Source organism: Nicotiana sylvestris, chromosome 1 (assembly GCF_000393655.2).
Source record: "Nicotiana sylvestris chromosome 1, ASM39365v2, whole genome shotgun sequence".
NCBI classification, from domain to species: Eukaryota; Viridiplantae; Streptophyta; class Magnoliopsida; order Solanales; family Solanaceae; genus Nicotiana; species Nicotiana sylvestris.
The window spans coordinates 102,200,475-102,222,009 of record NC_091057.1 but is presented as its reverse complement, the minus strand read 5'-3'; the positions used below and the strand labels follow the sequence as shown (position 1 = coordinate 102,222,009).

General features: G+C 42.0%; 1 protein-coding gene across 1 annotated transcript in view; it reads left to right on the top strand.

Moving 5' to 3' along the window:
• LOC104242708 (protein VASCULAR ASSOCIATED DEATH 1, chloroplastic) overlaps positions 1 to 1,900 on the top strand; it is a 33,872-nt gene extending 31,972 nt beyond the window's left edge. Inside the window, exons 17-18 of the mRNA XM_009797783.2 lie at positions 61 to 338; positions 1,465 to 1,900. Coding sequence (XP_009796085.1) covers positions 61 to 338; positions 1,465 to 1,716 — 530 coding nt within the window. The 3' untranslated portion in view covers positions 1,717 to 1,900. The remainder of the gene's footprint in view (positions 1 to 60; positions 339 to 1,464) is intronic.
• The last annotated feature ends 19,635 nt before the right edge of the window (positions 1,901 to 21,535 follow it).

The window sequence follows — 21,535 nt, the reverse complement described above, 5'->3', positions numbered from 1 at the left end:
GCAGTATATGTTCTTTGATTCCAGGCTCACATTATCTGATTAAATTATTTTCTGTATCAGCCGGTGGTCATGCTGCTAATGTGGTAACAAGTGCTCAGCAGAAAGAAAGTTCTGAACATGTGGAAATATTAGACGGGGCAAGTGATGAAGTTAGGTCACAAACACTGCCACTCAACCAGCTAGCTGCTGATTCCCTGCGGGGTAGTTGTAGCAGTACCGTCTCTGTTACTTCCTTGTGTAGAAATTTCATGGTTAAGTGTTCATCATCTTTCAAATCTCAAAGCCAGGTTTCCATTCTTATAGTGATCACCATTGCTGTGATCCTGCTCTTAATGCAGGTATGTTTCTCAATTTGCGCCTTCTATCTGAGATTACGTTTAACTAATTTGCTACCACAAACTGTTCCTCATATGATGTTGTGAGCAAGGGAAAGTAAACTGCTTTGGTCATGTGATCACGCAGTTGCTGATTTTCATGCTTTTTTCTGTTAATCGTTAGGGTTGTTAGGGTCAACAAATAGTTACTGGAGAATTTGTCAACTGCAGATTGTACGCTTGTTTTTGGTCTGACCCTTTTTCCCTGATTTTGGGGTTAGTGTCGTGATACTCTCTGTAAACTATTCTTGGTACAGTAGAATTCACCTTTCGATGTCCAAGATAGCGATGCAAACACTCCCTCCTTACCATTTTAATTGACTTGGGTTGACCTTCAAGGTTTGAATGGCTTATTGTATTGGTTTATTTGAGGAGATCAAAATAATAATTTGAAGTGTGAGGAAGTGTACAAATTTGTTGGAAAGATCAATTTTGAAGTAATAAAAAGTAGCATATATTCATATTTGTTTGAATAGAAGGGGAAAAAGTTGGAACAAATTATGATTGAAATCATAGTACTGACGAATTAAGGTAGAAACCGGGTTAATAAAATGGTGACAAGAGAGGGAATGTAATTAGCTGCATGTTACAAGAGTTGGCTGACTTTCGGTGGTAGAAGTAGGTTAGGGCTATACGAGCTGATATTCTTGTATGTTTGCTCTTTCCATCTTGTTTAAATGTAGGAAAATGCTGTCCTTGTTCCCTTCGTTTTGATGCATGTGGAACATGCTTTGTATTTATCTGTCTCTCCTATGAGATGTACATCATCTGATCCTGGCATTACTCTTTTTCATTATATGCCTTCTGGAAAACAAGTCAACATTACCCCCTCCCCTGCAACCAACTAATTTGCGAGTTTCAGCCCAGCCTGGCTTTTGTTTGACTCTGTCAATTTTGTTCTAATTTGTTTGTTACTTTGTATATGTGATGCATTGATCTTCTAGTGTGCATGACTTAATCTGTTTTCACATATGGTGGTCCTCAGAACAGATCGATCAGTCAATATTGCTGTCAGAACTTCTCTTGCAAACTGAGGTGAAACATAAATTTTGCTGTCTAATCTTTTGGTGTAATCAAACTTCATTTGCAGATGAGCATACTCGTGTTATTAGGTAGACCTCAGCACGTCCACGTGATACCTCAAGGGGACTGCACAGGTAGCATGTATCGACTGGGAGATAGGGGTATAGACACACTAGCCTTTCTGGATAAACAGATTAGTCATCTCAAAGAGGAGATGGTTATGGTCGAAACACTGCTCGGCAAAATGCAGCAGGAGCATACACTTCTAAACACGAAATTGAAAGAGTTTGAGCGCCTACGGAAGCACCAGAAAGGATAAACGAGCTGTGTACATAGATGCTGCTGCTTCTTTTCTTCCCTTCCTTATTATCTTCTTTTTGGGTGAAAGGCTTGTATGTTGTACATTTTTCTGATTTTTCGACATTCATGTACATTTTGAATTAATTACATGGTTGCACTATCTACATAAAATAGTAAAACAAGGTTACTGGACTGTTTATAAATATGCAAGCGCCCCAAGAGCTTCTTTATATAAACACATATAATGATTAGAATAATTATGGAAATAGGATAAACATGCGTATAATATGTGATGCTAAATATATATACTCAATACTCTTCCAATATCTAACCATCTAAATTACACAAACTCGTTTTGGAAGATATCAAGCACAAGTTAACTTCGTTACAGTTATATAATATGCAAATTGAGAGTGCAAAAGCACTAAAATATTTTGAAATGAGTAACCATTAACATATTGTAGGGATGAATCAATTCTGCACGTCACATTTTATAGTGATAAGTTATGTGATTGTGTTTTGATGATTTAACAAAGCCTGATACAAAGCCTCAAAGTGCTCGGAACAAAAAGTCACATGTCTGGCACAAGTTCCAAATATCAATCAAGGGAGCAGCAAAGGGACCATATTGCTATCAGTTCCTTGGATCACATTATAAGTTAACTCTTTACGGCTGTCAAATGTTACACCCCATGTTTTTTACGTGAGAGTACGTCGTAAGTCAATTAATGTAAGCTCAGAAATAAGATCGTCTTTGAAAGTACAAAAAGTAAGTTAATCATGTTATCTTGGAAGTTACAAATCTTTAAAGTCATGAATAACAAGTACCAAGAGGGTTGAAAGGCTTACAAGCTAAACAAATTGAAGAAAATAAGTTTCGTCGAATGTCGACAAGTTGTGAATGTTATAACATGTACATTTGGGGTGATAGTAAGGTGCTTAACATGATAAAGAAGTAATGTTATGAGTTATTTTAGTCGTATGATAGTCGTGTATTATGATTTGAAGTCAAACGAGTTGTGAAACAAAAGTTGGCAAAGGTCATCACAAGTTACATTCATAAATTATGATGAAAATTAGGTCAAATGTAGCTAAGCTTTTATCCCAATATACTTGAAATTACGGGATTATCCACCTACCAGAAGGTCTACGAGTCTAGTTTCCAACGCATTAAACCCTTCATCGATACAAGATCGAAGTAGAGAGATATTCGTATTTTTGCGAGACTGCGCAAACAGCTCCCTATGGGGCCCACTTAGGCAGTTGAGACATCTTGATGTATATGTGACGCCTAAAACTCGTTTTAACTCATTATTTTTCACCCTCTTCAAACCCTAGACACCTAAAAACGTTCTCTCAAATTTCTCTCATGATCCAAGACCCAAACCATGGGCGAATAACACAAATCAAGTGTCGGGAATCCCGTGATGCTAGTGAGTTTCTTGTTCTTCTTGTGGTTGCTGATTTTGGTGTGGTTCCATCTCGTGTGGGGAGTTTTTTAAAGTGATTTACGTTCTGTAAAATACTCTTCCAAGGTTTTCATATTGATCCTAGGTGATTTTAAGTCTTCCAAAGTGATTCTAGAGCCGAGAAGCCCGAATTGATTGCTAGTTTTGCTTCCTTGTTCTTGTGGCTGTTTTGGAGCATTCTTCAAGTTAAGTAACCACAAATTTCATATTTTTCTTGTTGTTTAAGGTAATAATCAGTCCTTCCTTCATATATTAGATTTTCAAGGCGAAATACAAGTGTTTACACACACCAACTTGAACACAAATGTTGATTCAAGAAGAGAATACAACTCATATAGTGTTGTGGTGTGATTGAGGGTTGTTGTGAGCTACAATAGATGGGGATTTCAAGTTGTATATACTTCCAAAGGTAATTATATCATGTTCTTGGTTGTGCTTAAGGTTATCTTGATGTAGATTAAGTTAAATGGATGGACTAGACATGAACTAGAGAATAAAGTTGCTAATTGAGGATAGTTGGATTTGTGGATTATTTTCTTTATTATAAATATATGGTGTAATGCTGGAATCATTGATGAATGACTTAATTATCATGTTAATGATACTTTTAAGCTAAATTAAGAAGTCTATAAGTGGTGATATAGGGTATACGTGATCCAATCAGAGTTTGCCGCTCATCGTGAAGTAGTTGTGACTTGTTGTTGTTATATGGTGTCTTGTTATTGATACTTATATGTTGCCGGATTGTTCTAGTTGTTGTTTTTGGTATATGGTATTTGAGGAGGCACTTTTTATAGGGGAGATGCTGCCGAAATTACGTTAATAAGCTGCTAGCTTAAGTTACTGATATAGCCTTTACTCAACACTGATTTTGAATCTCCTTCTGCTATGGTAGATTGAGTTGAATTGTTTGAATAATTGCTTGGAAAGTATTAAGGACTCAAGGGGGTCAAGGTATGTTAAGGCTATCAATATTCCCTTTTAGCATGATCCTTATGATACAAACGAAACGAGCAAACACGGAACTTTCACAAATGACGTTATTCTTAGAATTACTAGGGGTGCCTAAGTTCTTGATTTCCCATGTGTCCTATTATTATATCATCTGTTCATGGGTCTCAGAAAATATGTATGTTGATAAAGTTTATTTTATGATATTAACCGAAGGCATATTGATCTTATGATACCCTGAGTGATCTTATTGACTTACTTCTCATGCATTGCATTCATTTATACATGTATATTGATCCATGACCAGATGACATTATATACGCGTATATTATATATATATGGGGTATGAGAAATGGTTATGGCATTATATACGCAACCACCATCTTATCAGTTGGTATACGTTGATGATTTCGCCCAGAGAGGTCGAGATGATATGATAAGATGCCCTCGGAGGCTTGACGATGTTATGTACGCATATACCTATGCATGATATGACATTTATACGATACGCATGAAATTATGAATGTTTCATGATTCACAGAGCTATTCAAACTTACAGGTTGAGTCCTTTTACTTCATGTTTCTTTCATGTCTTTTATATACTATTTTTCATGCCTTACATACTCGGTACTTTATTTGTACTGACGTATTTTTTGCCCGGGGACGCTGCGTTTCATGCTCGCAGGTCCTGATAGATAGGTTGGCAGTCCTCCTAGTAGGCTATCAGCTCAGCGGAAGGTGTTAGAGCACTCCACTTGCTCCAGAGTTGTCTATTTGATTAGTATTCTTAGGACATGTATTGATTGGTATGACGGGGCCCTCTCCCGGCCTTTATGATGTTTATGTAATCTTAGAGGCTTGTGGACATATGTCATGTATATGGATGATTGTATAGCCTTGTCGGCCTATGTTTTGTGTGTACAAATGATCATTTCGATCTTATAGGTATGTATGTCACATGTATACGTTTGTATACTATATTGGGTCATCCTAGGTTGAGTATTCTCTTATGTTTAATTCTGGTTATCTCATGACGGCCTTTCAGGCTTATTTACCCATGATTGTACGATAATAAGGATATGTTACATTAGTACTCGATTGAGTTAGGCACTAGGTGATCGTCGTAGCCCTTCGGTTTGGGTCGTGGCATTAAAGTTGTTGCACTGCAGGCGCAACAGTGCAACAATCACTTTGAAGCATGTTATGTACCAATACGTGCTTGTATAATCTTAGTGACCTCACTTATATATTATCAACATGAAGCAATGAATACACACGCTCGCAAACCCTACAACATTATTTTCTCTCAAGTGTGCAACCGCCTTTATTTACTCCAAGGCTTGAAGAACAAAGAAGCAACAGAACAAATGAGCAGATCCAAGCACTGAGTTCATCATGTGTCCTTAGTATTATTGTACCTTTGTTAATTTTATTCACTTGTAATTCCTACTCATCTTAGTAAGAAGCATCTCGTAGAATATCTTTGTAAACCATAAGCCTTGTGTCTGTGTTTGACTAGAGTTCATCCAAGTGGTGAGCTTTGTAATAATAGAGTTATTACAAAGAGACTTGCAATAGAGTTATTGCAAGTAGGTGAAGGATTAAGAGTTTAATTCCTAGGTTACAATAGGTTGTAATTTAAAGTTGCTCGATTAGTGAAGTTGAAATCCTACGAGCGTGAGCTGAGAGTTTTCCACGTAAAATACTAATGTGTTATTTACTTACCGTTGTGTGTGTGTGCTCTGTGAGAACTGATAGAGAATCAAGTTCTCTATACAATTTGGTGGACTCTTAGTTTACATCAATTGGTATCAGAGTAGGTTCTTTCTATAAGGCTAACACCTTTTAAGGATCTACATGGCTGCTCCACCAAATTTTGAAGAAGGTCAATCAACCTACAAACCACCAAGATTCAATGGACAATACTATAGTTAGTGGAAGACAAGAATACATGATTTTATCATTCTGAAAATTTGGAGATTTGGAATGTCATTTGTGATGGACCCTTCGTCCCTATGAAGACCATTGGCAATACAGCAGTGACAATCCCAAAAATAAAGAAGGAATACAATGATGCCGATCGCAAAGCTATCGAGAAAAACTTCCGAGCAAAGAAGTTCCTTGTTTGTGGTATTAGACCAGACAAGTACAACAAAATCTCATCTTGTCAATTTTCCAAGTATATTTGGAAGGATCTCGAAACCGCACATGAAGGAAACTCTCAAGTCAAGTAGTCAAAGATCAACATGCTCACTGTTGAGTATGATCTCTTCAAAATAAAGGATGATGAGTCCATTCAGGACATGCATACTCGCTTCACTTCCATCATCAATGAGCTCCATCTTCTAGGGATGATCATTCCAAGGAACAAATTGGTCAGGAAAATACTTAGTATGTTAACTGGTTCTTGGGAGAGTGACGAGTTAGTATGTTAACTGGTTCTTGGGAGAGTGACGAGCTTGAAATACACACTTAAATATGCTCGCTAGTCGAATATAGTAATTTATAATATCGTATCCACATGGATTGGAATTAAATAGTATTATCATAATTTGTAGCTAGATTTGCTATCCAAGATAATCAACAATGGAGATTTATGTGATTTAAACTTGATAGAATATAAGGGTCCACCAAACTCTATTGAGAACCAGGTTCTCTATTAGGTTCAACAGTACACACACACAGTAGTAAATAAATGACAAGAGGAATTTCACATGGAAAATTCCCAACTCAACGGGATTAAAAACCACGACCTACCCTTGTAGGATTTCAACTGCACTACTGAGCAACTTTTAGATTACAACCTATGCAACCTAGGAATTAACGTCTTAATCCCTCACTAACTTGTAACATACCTATTATAAGCCACTTTGTAATAAATCTATTACAAAGACTTTACAACATGACTAACTCTAGCCAAGACTCAAACACACAGGTTTAAGGTTTACAGAAGAGTTCCTACAGAATGCTTCTAAACAAGCTAAGTAGGAAATACAAATAAAGAACTATTACAAAGTTACAACTCAACTAAGGACATAAAATGACTTGATATAGGAACTGGTCTGTAGTTGCTTTGTTCTTTATTCTTGAAGCACTTGAAACTTTCTTGCTGGATAGTCACATGAGAAGCTTGAGTAAAATCTCTAAGTGTTCAAGTGAATGTGTTTTACCTCCCTTGGTGTTAATAATACATGTATGACCTCACATAAAATGATGTAAGCAAGGTAGGTAAAAAGCCTTCCACAGAAAGTTGACTGTTGCACTGTTCTTGTACAAATGCGTGTGCAGGCAGCAACTTTACAGCTGGAGAGTTGACTTCGTACAGTCTCATCGGGAATTGGTAGGGACGTATTCCCTCAGTTGTTCCTTCCACTCTGAGGAGTTGAATCATATCCCAACCTGGAACCTTGTGATCTTAAGGTCTTGTATATATGAAACAAGTTCCTTATTTGGTTCTGGTTAGTAAGTTTGTTGGATAATCAAAACATAAAGTAAAATACATATGACCAAAGTACTTGTAACCTATCAATTTTTTCCTTTTTGATGATCACAAACTCATTATTAAAAATCCCAGAAAGAGCCATATAGAACCAGACTGCGAACTAGAAAGACCTTAAGTTTCCCCCTGAATCTTTGCATCCCCCTTAATTAGTACCTGAACCTCTGTGAGTTCCCCCTGAATCTGTTACCTGGGCTTCTGTGAGTTCCCAGTTTCCCCCTGAATCTATCCTTTCCCCTTGAATCTGTTACATGAACCTCTGTGAGTTCCTAATTCCCCTGAATCTGTATTTCTCCCCCTTCAGATTATTATTCAATTATGCTCTTTATTATTCAATTGAATCCTTCCCCTTTTGGCATCATAAAAAGCACAGAACAAGTATGTAGCATAAAGAAGTCTAGCATAGTTAACTCATGCCACTTGTGTGCACACAATATGATAGAAAACAGAAATAAAAGAGCAGCATAAACAACAAAAAGGAAACCACTTGCATTAACCAAATTTGGACTTTTACAGGTGGGAGCAAAATCATTGTTATCATCCATAGTTTAAAACAAACAAAAAAATTGCCAGAAACAAAGAAAAACATCACCAAAAACAACTTAAAAAGATGGACATTGGAAACTGGACATTGAGGGGACAATCTTTAGGGGACACTAGAGGAAGGGGGCTTAGAAGAGGAAGCAAGGGGTTGGAGGACAAGATCCATGTGAGCATTCGTGGACATTTGCTCATTGAGCAGTCTTTCTTTCAGATCCTCCACTTGTTTCCTAATCTCAGCATTCTCCTTTGTTAGGTGTGCAACTTCTGAGCTATGAGAACTACTAGAACCATGTGCCTGTTGTAATTGACTGAGCTGACTCTCAAGAATTGCATTCCTAGCTTTCAACTTCCGGATCTCCTCTATGGCGTTATTCTGAGCATTTATTAGTTGAGAGATAGTGGAAGTTCTTCCAACTCCTCCGGCTTTGTCAATACACTCACACTCCTCAAGAGTAGTTTTGGAAAAGGATTGCTTTTTAGTGCCCACTTTGGCCTGTCCCAGAGGTACTTTAAAGGACTCAAAGACCTTTGTGATAAGAAAACCATAAGGTAGTCCAGGATTTCCATCCTTAAGATTTTCTACCTTCTGCATATGCTCAATCATTATGCCAAGCAAATTGATGGTGGTAAAATTATCCAAGGCTTCCACAAGGAATATGTCAGCTTTGGATGCAACAAATCTTCTCTCAGCGCGGGGAAGAAACACTTTGTTAACCATCTCAAAAAGCAATTGATATACTGGAATAAGTGCCTTCTTATGCACCTGTTCCCCATATTGTATTGCCTTGTCCTTGACAATGGCATTTCTGAAGTTTGATATGCAGGCACCCTGAACAGACGACAGTACTTCGGTAGGAACACCCAGAATTGACCCCAATAAGGCGGAGTGCATCACTATGTCCACCCCATTTATCAACACACAAATTTGATCACCCTCTATTGTGAAGAGGCTGGAATAGAAACTCGGTACCTCCTCCTCATACACTTTGGGAACCTCATTTGTAAACAAATTTATCTATTGTTGAGAATCACAAATTTCCACCAATTGTCTCATCCCAGCAAGTTCTAGAATGTTAGAGGCAAATGTGCAGCCCCATAGTACTTTCTGATTTTTTAACTTCCTTTTCACAGTACTGAGAGACTCACTAACTTTTGCTTTCTTGATGGAACCAGGTTCCTCATCATCGTCCAATTTTCTTTTTACTGACTTGCGAAAAGACTTTCCCTTCTCCACTGACTTTTTATGCATATCTTCAGCAGATTTTTCCACTTCTTCATCATCAGACTTGTCACCACTCTCTTTCACTATCTTGTCACAAGAACTTTTCACCAACATTTCATTGGAAGCAGTATCATCACTCTTGAAATTACTTTCAGCATTTGTAGAAGTGTGCCTTATAGATTGAGAGTAAGAGTGCTTCTGCTTCAAGGACTTGTGAATTAAGGAACTAGGTTCCTCTTCTGCTTCCTCATCAACATTTACCATAGGGACGACCTTTTCATGCACAACTCTTCCATCCTTTACCAGCCTTCTCTTTCTTTTGCTCCTTTGACTCTTCTTGAGAGCAGACTCTAGAGACTCCTTTTGCTGCAACCGAGTAATGGGTCGCTTAGGGATTGACTCTGGAGTTGCAACTAGCTTACTCCTAGCCCTGATAAAACTAGCATATTACAAGTCATTTGTGTCTTCCTCACTATCAGAATTCATCTCAGCCAACACCATATTCAGAGGCTGAGCATAGAAGTGGGGAGAAAGAGCATGATCAACACTTGGGACCCCAGTAATGCCATCTTGACTCGGTTGTTCAAATGGAACAAGTGCTCCGCAGTCTTCTGTAGCATGAGTCTTTTCCTCCTAAGACTCAAACCCTCCTCCACCTTCCTCTATAACAACCCCTTCTGAAGCAATGAAAAACATATTTTCTATTCCCTCATTTTCTTGTGTTTCATGGATATTTCAAGAGAAAGAGGAGTGATACCTGTAAAATAGCAGCTTGTCATGGTTGTCCCAGTCTTTTCATGACCAATCATTGGATTTCACTTGAGTGCCCATTCATGGAGAGAGTTGATGTTTCCTAAACAAGGTTCCCTTGTTTACCCTGTTTACTCTATTTGACCGGTGAGACTTTCTCAGATAAGGAACATAATCGGAGTGGGTAGGAGAGGGAGTGGAGTGTGGGGGAGACTCTGCTTTAAGGTTTTGACTACTGATTGTGTCAGGGAAGGAGTTTGCCACTGGAATGCTGACTGGTATGGACTCAATCACAATATTGTCAGGTACACTGGAGGTTTCTTGATTTTCAGACATAATGAGATTTGTTTACTGTGAAAATGGTAACAATAATTAAATTTGTAAATGGAATTCTAAAAATATGTGACCTATTCTCAAGCTAATTGTTAGAGCAGATGATGCTAAGAACATGAAGTTTAACGATGAGGTGCAAGCTAAAATGAGGCAGTAATCAAATCGAAGGGGCCTGTTGCCCAGATGCAGAATCGGTCGATACGGACCTCGGGGTCGAGATTCGAGTCGAGCTCAAGATATCGGGGGCAGCCGGGAATGGGATAACAATTAAGGATACGATTAAGTAGGGCTCTTTACGACCGATATTGAGAAATATAGTGAAGAACAAGTAAGAGAATGATAGATATTAAAGTGACCTCGGGCCAGTGAGAACGAGCAAGTTAGAAAGAAAAGAGAGAGAGATATTATTGCATTTGTGAAGAAATGGAGCAACATCAGCCCTTTACAAGGTAGGGTGAGTCCCCTTTATATATGAGGGAGGACTCGGCTACAAGTATGTGGAGATTAATTACAAAGTATGGAGATAGGATGGCTTGACGTGATGCCTCAACATAGGCTCTGGATAGGCCGGCCCTGTAAGACTTAGCCGTGTGCCTTGGGAGCTTCTCCCTCTGTCCTGGCTTCAGTCTCCATTTTCTCTGAGTCGGGTTTCGGCGAGCCCCGAGGTTGGGAACTCGGTCGTGGCCTCCCGGGGGGTCCCGAGGGATGCTTCTGAAATGACTTGACAACGAGAAATCAAGTCTTCTGATTTTGCCGCGTACAGATAGTCTCCGCATTTTCCATAACAAAGTGATAGAAATGATTGTGACACTTGACTCTTCGAGCTTCTTTTGGCGACGCCATATCAATGATGCAACTCCTGGCGTGAGCTTTGTGGTAACCAGACACCTACCGACTCGTGCTTTTCGACCTCGTTCATTGCACTCCTGATTCTTTCTTCCTATGGTGAAGGTACCGCCGTCGGTTCGGTTTTCCATGGATGCATTGACTGCGGCCGTCAGTCAATCTTCCAAAGCCTAGATGATCGTGTCGTAACCCCCTATAAATGGGGGTGCCTTGGCTTTGCTTTTCCTATCCCAGTGCCTCCGTTGACTTGCTTGCCTATTTCTTCGTATCATCTTCTTTCACCCTTGAACATCATGCTAGGGGCTCATGGCCTCAAGGCCGTTTGACGGAGGTTCCTTAGACCGTGTCGTGGCCTTCTACCGGGGCTTCCCTTCGTCGAGCATAACCATGTTGTCCCGCTACTGATGTGGCCGTTAACATGTTCATTGTGGCTGGTATTACTGGCCCGAGGTGATGATGGACGGGGAGTTAGTTTCCCCATCATGTAGACAGTCATTCGGATTATGCACCGCTGCTCACCTTCATACCCCGACTCGACGTTGTGCTCTGCTCCAAGTTGGGGGCTTGCACGACTAGACATTCCAAGGAGTTGATTCTAAGTAGCCGTGCAAGCGGGACTGAGGATTATTCGGTCTACTATCTCTCCAAGCTTCCCTTGGCCAAAGAGGGTCCTCAAGCTTCGGAGAGCTACAACGTTTTTTCATCCCTCCCTGCCACTCACCTTGTCCCTTGGGGATATCAGTGTGGAAGGTTGGGATGAAACTTCCAAGGGTGCGCGTCCGGAGGCACCTGTTGCGGACCTTCGAAGATGGACCGATCTTCGAGCTTTCACTTTGCGTGTGCATCCCTTTGTCTATTCCTTTAGGCGTAGAGATCCTCCGTAGGATTTTGTCATTGTATGTAATGTCCCCTCGAGGGCTATTGTACATAGATCTTTTATGAATATGAATATACTCCATTGACTTCTGCTTTCGATCTTTGTTTTGTTTCTGTATGCTCTCATGTCCTTTGAGGCCCTTTGAGTGCCTTCCTTTATTTGTTGATCGTCGATATCTGACTTGGGCGCGGGCTTCTTTCCGCTCTTCTACTGGTCGACATGGCTCTCTATTGAACCCATCGTCGTACTTCAGACTAATCCCAGATTGATACTTCGGACCAATCCCAGATTGATCTGATTGGCCCGGGATACCGAGGTCCTCCGAGTTGTATGGAGACAATGCGTCGAATTTCGGATCCTTCAGGAATGTTATCCTGAACGAAGGTCAGCTTCGGGTACCCAGGGGTCCTTTTTGATCTTGATGTAGATAACCTTTTTTTAAAGCGTATAGGATAGACTTCTGCTGAGGAGTTGCCTATACTCAGGCGCTGCTTCGGACCCTCATGGAGCTTTAGCGATCGGAGCTTCCTGTGTTTATTCCTCTTTTTAGAAAGAGGGAATCACAAGACCAGGTACTTGCCTTGCATCGAGTGATGGCGTTGAAAGCTTTCCGAAGTCCAACTTCTCCTTGGCGGGGATCCTCGGGGTAGAGCGCTATCTCGGGATTGGACATAATACGGACAATTTCTCGAACTTTGGCTTCTCGTCGAAGGATGTTTTCGGGATTGGGTATGACCCCGTCGATCTGTATCGAGGCTGTAGGTTTCTTGGGCTCACTCTGGGTAGGCGAGTCATCGCTGCTTCTTGCATATATGTGGGGCGGCTTCGGCTTCTTCGCAAGACCTCACTATTTTAGATAGCTACCCTTCTGCTTTGGCATAGGGTTCTCCATTTCTTCAGGCGCAAAAAACATTGGCGCACGTCCTTGCTCTGATCTGTTAGTTTTACCACAATCATGGTGAGCACTTCGGGGCCGGCCCGTCAGGAAGTAGGGAGTGCTGCTCCTGGCGCTCAGGATCCACTAGGGTTTGTTCCGAAGACTGTTTCTACGATAAACGAGGAACATCTGGAGATGGTGAGGAGATACTGCGGGTGGAGTGAGGGGATAACACTGCAAGTGCTTTCCCCAGATGAGAGTATTACGGACTCCACTGATGGATTCTTGAGCATATACCTATACCCTTTCGCATTTGGCCCCCCTGATAGGGTTGTGCTTGATTTTTGCTTAAAGTATCGGGTTACTCTGGCGCAGATACATCCGTTATTTTGGTGAGTGGTGCTGATGATGAGGTTCTTTGCGGAGAAGGCTGGGCTCGAATTCACGTTTGATCACCTCGTTAGGCTATACCAGCCCTTTCATCATCGAGGCCTGCTAACTCTGAGGTGCCGTTTATCCACGCCCTTTGTTGTTGATGATGAAGAAGATGGGGATCGAGAGTGGGCCAGTTGGATTATTCGGGTCCGGACGACTGACATCATCCCTACGGGGCTTTTGTCATTTCCCAAAGGGTGGAATCATGCACGTGCGTGGGGCGTTTGGTGTCACACCTCACTTTTTACGGGAGTTTTTTCCAACTTAAAGTGACAATCGAAACGGGATCATTTTATTAAAAATTCAGAGTCGCCACTTGGGATAATTTATGGTGTCCCAAGTCACCGGTTTAGAATCCCGAATCGAGGAAAAGATTGACTCTGTTTTACAGTCCGCGAACTTAGAAATCCAGGTAAGGAATTCTGTTAACCCGGGAGAAGGTGTTAGGCATTCCCGAGTTCCGTAGTTCTAGCACGGTCGCTCAACTGTTATAATTGGCCTATTATCTGATTTTAATACATGTTTTAGCATATGATACATTTTTAACTTATTAGCCGCTTTTAATTAATTTTAGGAAGATTCAACGTTATCTGAAACACATCTTGAACCACGCCACATGAAATGCACCCGCGGTCCACGACACATTTTATTTAACGTTATTGAGATTTGGATTTGGGTCACATGAAATGCACACCCGAGTTTAGGAAGGTAAATTATTAACTAGCACGCCTAAAGCAAACCACGCATTGAATTATTTTCCTAATCTTTGAGATTGTTATAAGGCCAAATTTATGAACAAGATATTATTGGGGCCAAGGGCTAGCTAACATGATCTATTACTTGGCCTAGATTCTTTATAGTTCAAGACACACCTTATGCCCATTCTTATTCCTTGTCAAGAAAGAAACAACTTCAATTTTCATCTACCCAATTAAAAGTATTTATTCAAGAACCCAAGACTACATGCATCACAATCAAAATAAAAAAAAAAGAAAAAAAAACTAATTAAAACAATTTAAAGGAAAACTAGGACATGCTACTCAAACAACGTGGAATCACAAATCAACCAACACGCGCACCAAGCTATTATAACACAAGAAAATGATAATGAAAATTGAAAAATTGACCTTTTGTTGATGCACAAAGCTGAAAATTGCAAGTCAGTCGGGCTAAACAAAGCAACAACCTCGATGGAACCGTGAATTAAGCGCAAACGGACTCAATTTAGCGCAAACGGACTCAATTTAGCACAAGGAATAATTGACTACATTATCGAGCTGGGGTTTTATTGTTGTTTGAATCGCCACATTGCTGAGAATCTTTTCCTGAACAGCAAGGTTTGAGACCCTTTTGTTTTCTTGGGCAAGACCATAAACCGTGAGAGGAAATATTTCTGAACGAAAGTCGAATATCCATTGGTATATCTCCACTGTAATTAGCGGCGAAATGGATTGGCCGTCAATAAGATAGTGGTTTAACCAATATTAGCACCGGAATGTAAGTTCTTCAATGTCGACTCTAATCTGTGCAACAATTTAAAACACTAAAAAGCAAGGTAAGGATATCCAAGAACCAATCAGCAAATTCACAAATAATTCATCATCTAATTATGTAAAAATAAAAGTAGAGGAAAATCTATTGAAACTTTACAATTAACACAAATTTAACTCCTTCAGCATCGTTTACCACTTTCCTTATCTTCTTTACTAGTGATTTCAAGACTTTATTGTCTCTCCTTGATTTAGCTGCTTGTTTGAGAAAAGCATTGAAATCATTCACATCTCGTAGTAAATTTTCAACTTTACTTTTTATTCCAATAATCAAGTCAGCATTGTAGATTAACAATTACATCAAGTTTTCTACTAAGAATTTCATTGCTACATCTACCATGGCTGAAGCAACAAATTCCGTTGAGCAGAATATAATTGCCACTAAAATGGGAGCTGCCGTTCTTTTTTGTGTAGTCTAGGTCTAGGAATTAAAAAACTTCGGGTAAAGTTTCTATAATTGGATATTTTATATGGAAGTGGGAAGGGATGATGACCATTGGATTTGAAGGAAATAGATGACTATGATTAAATCTTGCACTTAAATGGGCTAATGGGTTGAGAAGAATGAGCTAAGGGTAATTGGGGTGGACCATGTCTTTTTGTGTCTCAATTTTGGGCTAAGAAGACTCCAAAATTATTATTCAAAACCATAGCTAAATTCCTTTAATATAAAATAACTATACTACATGATGCAAAAACAAATTCTAATTAATTAAACTAAACTATATTAAAACATGAAACTATTATATATTTTTTGTATTTTTCAAGATTATATAAAGATAAAAATAAGGTACTATTTTTGTATTTTTTTACTTTATGAAAGGTACATAAAATAAAATATTTTTGTAATTTTTATTTTCTTGTAATAAAATAAAGTAAAAGAGTCAAAATTAGTTGAAATAGCGATATTAAACCTAAATTAAATATTTACATGCTAAAGTATAAAAAATCTTGGGGAGGGTCAAAAATCACATGTCTACATCTGGCGCTTTTTTAGATTTTGCCTATAGCGAAAATTAGTTGAGTAATAATGTTGTCTCCCTTGTTGCAGCAACTTCGTGGATGCCGGGCGAAGTCCTTGACCTACCCGACTGGGTCCGGAGTTTGGTGACCATTCGACCTGCGACGAGCGCAGGTGGCGAGCTGTATTTCGTACCAGATGGGGAGTGAAATACCAAGGTATGTGCGTATGTTGCCTTTGCCTTGGCCTTTGTATAGTTGAGGTAACATTTTCCCCTTTCATTTGTACTAGATTCGCCGTTTACAGATATCAGGCGGTTCCTTGGGATGAGGTAGTGCTCTTCCGAAGAGGGGAAGGAGTCGTCGGCCTTCGAGCCGAGGGACGATGGCGATAAGGGGGATTGGCACCCGCGGGGTGATGGAGCTTTTAGTGGCGCTGGGCAGGCCCGTATCTTCGAGGAGAGGGCATCGTCCGAGCCTGATGTTCCCGGAGTATCAGATTCCCGGGCGACGGTTCCTCCGAGTGAATATGCTTTGCCCAAGGTTGGTTCTCTTGGGGCCGGAGAGGCATGATCAACATGAGTATGTTCTGACTTTGAGGAAGTCCGTCGGCTTCTCTTTGAGGTGAGTTTAGGTGTGTTTTTTCCTGCATGTCGCGCCCTCCTCTCTTCATTGAGTTTTCCTTGTGCAGGCTTATGATAGGCTTATGTCTGAGCTGCTCCGTCAAGGGGCCAGGCTCCAAAAAATCCTGAATGAGGGCGAGTCCCTTAGGCTCCTTAGCGAGGAGAAGGAGGCTGAGTTGGTGCATTGGCACTATGAGGTGTATCAGAGCTCAAACTATGAGAGCTATTTGATGGATCAGGTAACTTCCTATATTACGTGTTTCACTCCTTTCTAACCTTAAGGCTAACCCCTTTTGTTATATCAGCTGTAGAAAAAGGCGGAGGCCTTGGAGTACCTCAAAGGCGACGTCAACCACGTCAGAGTTGCTTGTGGGGAGCTAAGGGCTCAAGTGCAGGCTCGAGCTTTGGAGGAGATAAGTGCCTCAGCCAAGGTCCCTGCCTTCGAGGTCCAACTCTGCGTGACTCGTGACAACGCCAAAGTTAAAGCGGATATGATTGGGAAACTTGAATCTGATCTCTCGAAGGTCAGAACTGAGATAATCGATGCCCAGGCTAAAGCGACATTAAGCCGAACCAAGGCTGATCAGGAGATGGCGATTCGTATGAAAGATGTTGCTGATGCCCAAGCTGAGCTGAAGCGAGCCCTCGATCGGGAGAAGAGGATCGAGGAATATGTTCGTTGTAGATCCCGAAGAGAGGTACTCGAGGAGGTCGATGCAAGGGGCTTCGTCCTCTCGAAGGAATTGGCTCGAGCAAGGGCGGACGAGCGTGATGCTCGGTCACTTCTCGCTGACGTCGCGGAGGGCGAATTTGACAAGCTGTAGACCTTTAGTGTGGAGTGTAGATTTCGTCGTTTTGTCGCTTTGTTTTTGATATATGTAGAGCATGCATGTAGATGGAGAATGCGCCTTTTTCGTGCATGTAATATATAGGAAGAAACTTGAAGCTTTATTTCTTCTGTACCTCTCTTCTATTATTGCTTTCGACCGGGCAGGCTGGTTTTGGTATTTGGCGGGATCCTCGTAGGTCCGGAACTGATCGGACAGACCCAGGGGCTCTTGAGTGTAATCCTTGACGTGAGCAGTTCCTGGGGCCTCCGTGCTTGGCCCGACTGTTTAGGCTTAGTTTCCTAGTTGGGCTTCGACTCGAGCCTTCTTGCCCTTGAATCGTTTATGCCCGTGCGGGCAGGTAGTAATTGTTCTTATTTCTTGCCCTTGTGCATTTGCCGTTTCGACTATTTTGGGTCCAGTCTCCGAGTCGCATCGTGACTCGAGCTTCCATTGAGCCTCAAGCTTTTTCCTGCCCGCATGGGCGGATGATGATGGCCTTTTGTGCTTCGAGTCGAAGTGACCTTACAGGCGCGTGGCCCAGAGACTCGCTCTGTTGGCAATAGTGGCATTTATGCCGTGCTCTAAGGCATATTGCAGTTTAACTATTTCGGGTCCAATCTCCGAGTCGCGTTGCGACTTGAGCTTTAATTGACCCTCAAGTACCTTTTGGTTTTCAGACTGGCGATAGTGCCTCTTACGCTGTTTTGGTCGTTGGGACCTTTTGATATGTGGCCCGGAGGCTTGCATAGTTAACTGTTTTGGATTCAGTCTCTGAATTGGGTTACGATTCGAGCTCATTTTAATCCTCAAGTTGTCAATTTTCAAGCTGGTGACAATGGCTCTTACGCTGTTTGGTCGTAGAGACCTTTTAGTGTGCGGCCCATAGGCTCGTTTGGCTGGCGACAATGGCTCTTATGCTGTTTTGCTTGTGGGATTTTTCTAGGCTTTGTTTTCCGCTCGTTAAGGTCTTTTGAAATATTTTTGCCTGACCTATCATCAGTTCTGGAAGAACCTTGATTTCAAGTCATTGTCGGCGATGTTTTGAGCACCTCGGAAGGTTCATAGCTTGTAGGTTGAGTAGATCAATGCCTTGCGATTTTGGAGCCGACATGGTCAGAGCTCATTTTTGCCTGTTGAGGGAAGCATGTTTTACTCGGTTCTTTCCGAAGTATATTCGGAGTAGTGTCCTGCAATTTTGTTTAGCAACAGTCGGGCATCCCCGAGTTGCGTTATTTTGGTTATATCATCCGTTTTGACCGTAGTCATATGTGTTTGGCCGTAGCCATTTTTTTTATCCCGAGTGATAGTTTAAGCATCTACACCGAGGGTATGCCCTTTAGGGATTCTTACAAATGCGACGTATAGCTTAAACTTCGGGATTTTCATGCCTGTTGAGGTCTTACAATTTGTTATGCCTATTAAGGTCTTACAGTTTGTCATGCCTATTTAGGTCTTACAGTTTTTCATGCCTATTGAGGTCTTACAGTTTTTGTGATGTAGAATAGATCTAGTTGAGTCTGCCCGCTAGGGGTCTTACAGGTTTCGGGTTTTCCAGCGTGTGGCGATTAATGACAGTCTTCGAGTAATCAAGTTTGTTTAAGCTTGAAGACCGCTTCTCATGAGTTCAGAGTTGCCTTGTGGGGGCTTTATGAGCCCGGAGTTCCGACCCTGGGGTCGTGCGGGTGTTGAATTGCTGATGCTAAGTCTCTGAGTATCTCGGGATGCATTTGGCGGAGAGGCCCTTGCCACGAGTATGCTGAAATCCCCTTTTCCGAAGTATGAAATGCCGAAAATATATTCTTTATTGCTTGGCGTAAACATATGCTGTAAATACATGTTGTCTCGTTGTTGTGATCTCGGCACGCGTAGGTACGACTCTTCGGACCATCTGATTCGTTACAAGGTTCCCTTTTGAAACTCAGTTGCTATCTTCGGTCCTTCCGAGGGAATGGTGCCCTTAAGAGAAGATCATCACTCGTCGTCCGATTGTAGAAGAAGGCATGTGATCTTATTGGATCGTGCTGGCGGGACCCTTGTTGGGGGTACGCTGCTCCGCTAATAATCTTGCTGGCGGGACCCTCTTTGGGTTTGAAGTCCGGTCGAGGGAAGAGAGCACGGCGGGCCCTGCTAAGGTCTTGGATCTCCGGGTGGAGTTAGAACTTCTGAATGCCCCGGTTGATTGCCTACATACAGGTTAGTGAAAAAATAACAAAGGAGTGAAATAGTTCTTCCTCACCGCGGGATGTGTAGGTGACATTTCAAGGTTTGGTATGTTTCTGCCGTTCCGAGGCATGAGCCCTAATACAGCTTTCTACTGTGTTCAACCAGGCTTGGCCAAAGATGTGGTTTTGCGTACCCTCCGATCCCTTTGAGGGCGGAGGCATTGACGCCGGCGATGAGTTATGTGGTGAGGATTTTTCTCTCGTCGCGTGTTTCCCCTTGCCGCCTTATTTTAATCATGCCCTTTGCATGGAATTCATCTTTCCGGTGAAGTGGGGTTGATGCTGTCTCCGGGCGGTGTGCCAGTGGTTGTCTGCATAGGACGCATGCGCTTTCTATGATGGTGCAGAGCTCGGCGTCTCAACCTGAGCTCAGACGGGCTATATCAAGAGAATGGTTTTCGTGGCGATCGTCATCCGGAATCCGTCGGGGAATCTGTTGGGGATTTGAGATGCAAAAGCGATTCAGTCTGTTGGTCCGGACCGCTCAATTGATTTTGGTCCGACATTGTTGGTGTACTTGATCAAATCTCCTGAACTCATGAACATACATTTTATTGAAAATATATTAAATGAGGGGGAGGGTTACCAATGTGTCAGTGTGAGACCGAGGTGAGGTCTTGGTGTCCTTTTCTCTAGATGTAAGGGTGCCCTTTGGAATATTTCCCCGGACCTGTTCTTCCCTGGTGACGAAGATTTTCACTTTCCATTTTATGAGTTCTTGGGGGTTTTCACCGCTCCTTCACTGTCATGGTAATACGTCGTGTCTTGTTTGCTTCATTCTTCCCGATTGCTTTCCTCCCTTGGGGCTGGGTTCGAGTCTGACCACTCGATGATACTTGGTGGTGATTTTTATTGAGTAGCACGGTTGTCGTCCTTTTGAGCTGGTGGCCATTTTCGACCCCGTGGCAGCGCGCGCTCTGCAGTTCCCGCATCGGGTTGTGGTTCTTTTGAAGGGGTCTTGGTCGAATAGTCCTGAGTCATTTGGAATCCCTAGTTTCGCTTATGGTGATCATGATGTTTGGTATAGCAATGCTGAAATCATACTCTGCTGGGCGGGGTTCCCCTACCGGCTGTGATATTGAATTTGGTTCCACTAGAGGTTCCTCGAGGATGTTGTCCTCGGGCTATTTCCCTATCGTTGTGAGGTAGGTTGCATCTTGTGCCGTTCCTCCCATACGTGGCGCATGGATGGTACCTCTACCTGTTTGACATTAGTTTCTTTGTTAGGAGTCCGCTTTGATATACCGAGCCCGAGGAGGTTCCCGAACGGTTTTCCAAGGCCCTGCTCCGTGGTTGGTGTGGGGTGCGGGTATCCGACCAGATCTTGGCTGGGTACCTGACCAAGCTTCGCTTGAAACATCCTGGAGTCATCAGGCATGCTTCGTTTGAACTTCGGGCGAAGGTCTGGGTTGTCCAGCCATCCGAAACTGGGAGCGATCTCATTCGTCCTATTAGGGAACGAGACGCGACTTCCTTTGGTGCTTCACTCGCTCTTTGTTTGGTTCCAGGTGTGTCGGGCTCTTTTGTTACTACTTCAATGACATCGGTGTGTGCTCCTGCGGAGGGGTCTGCTGATATGGTAATCGGGTTTGTCAGGCCAGGTGCCAGGCTGCGGCGCTGCGTCATGGTATGTTTTGAGAGTGTTTCCTCGAACTTCCTCAACGAGACAGGCTTGAACTCATCATCTTGGAAGTCGCTGCCTTTGAATGAGCACGTGCAAGCGGTGGTGCGCTCGTAGGGATCCAAGGTTCTGTCGTACCTTGGGGGGTTTCGGCGTTCCGTATTTCCATGAAGCAAGTTTCGGGACCGCTTCCTCGGGAGACGATTGCTGTATGAACTTTCACGAACCTG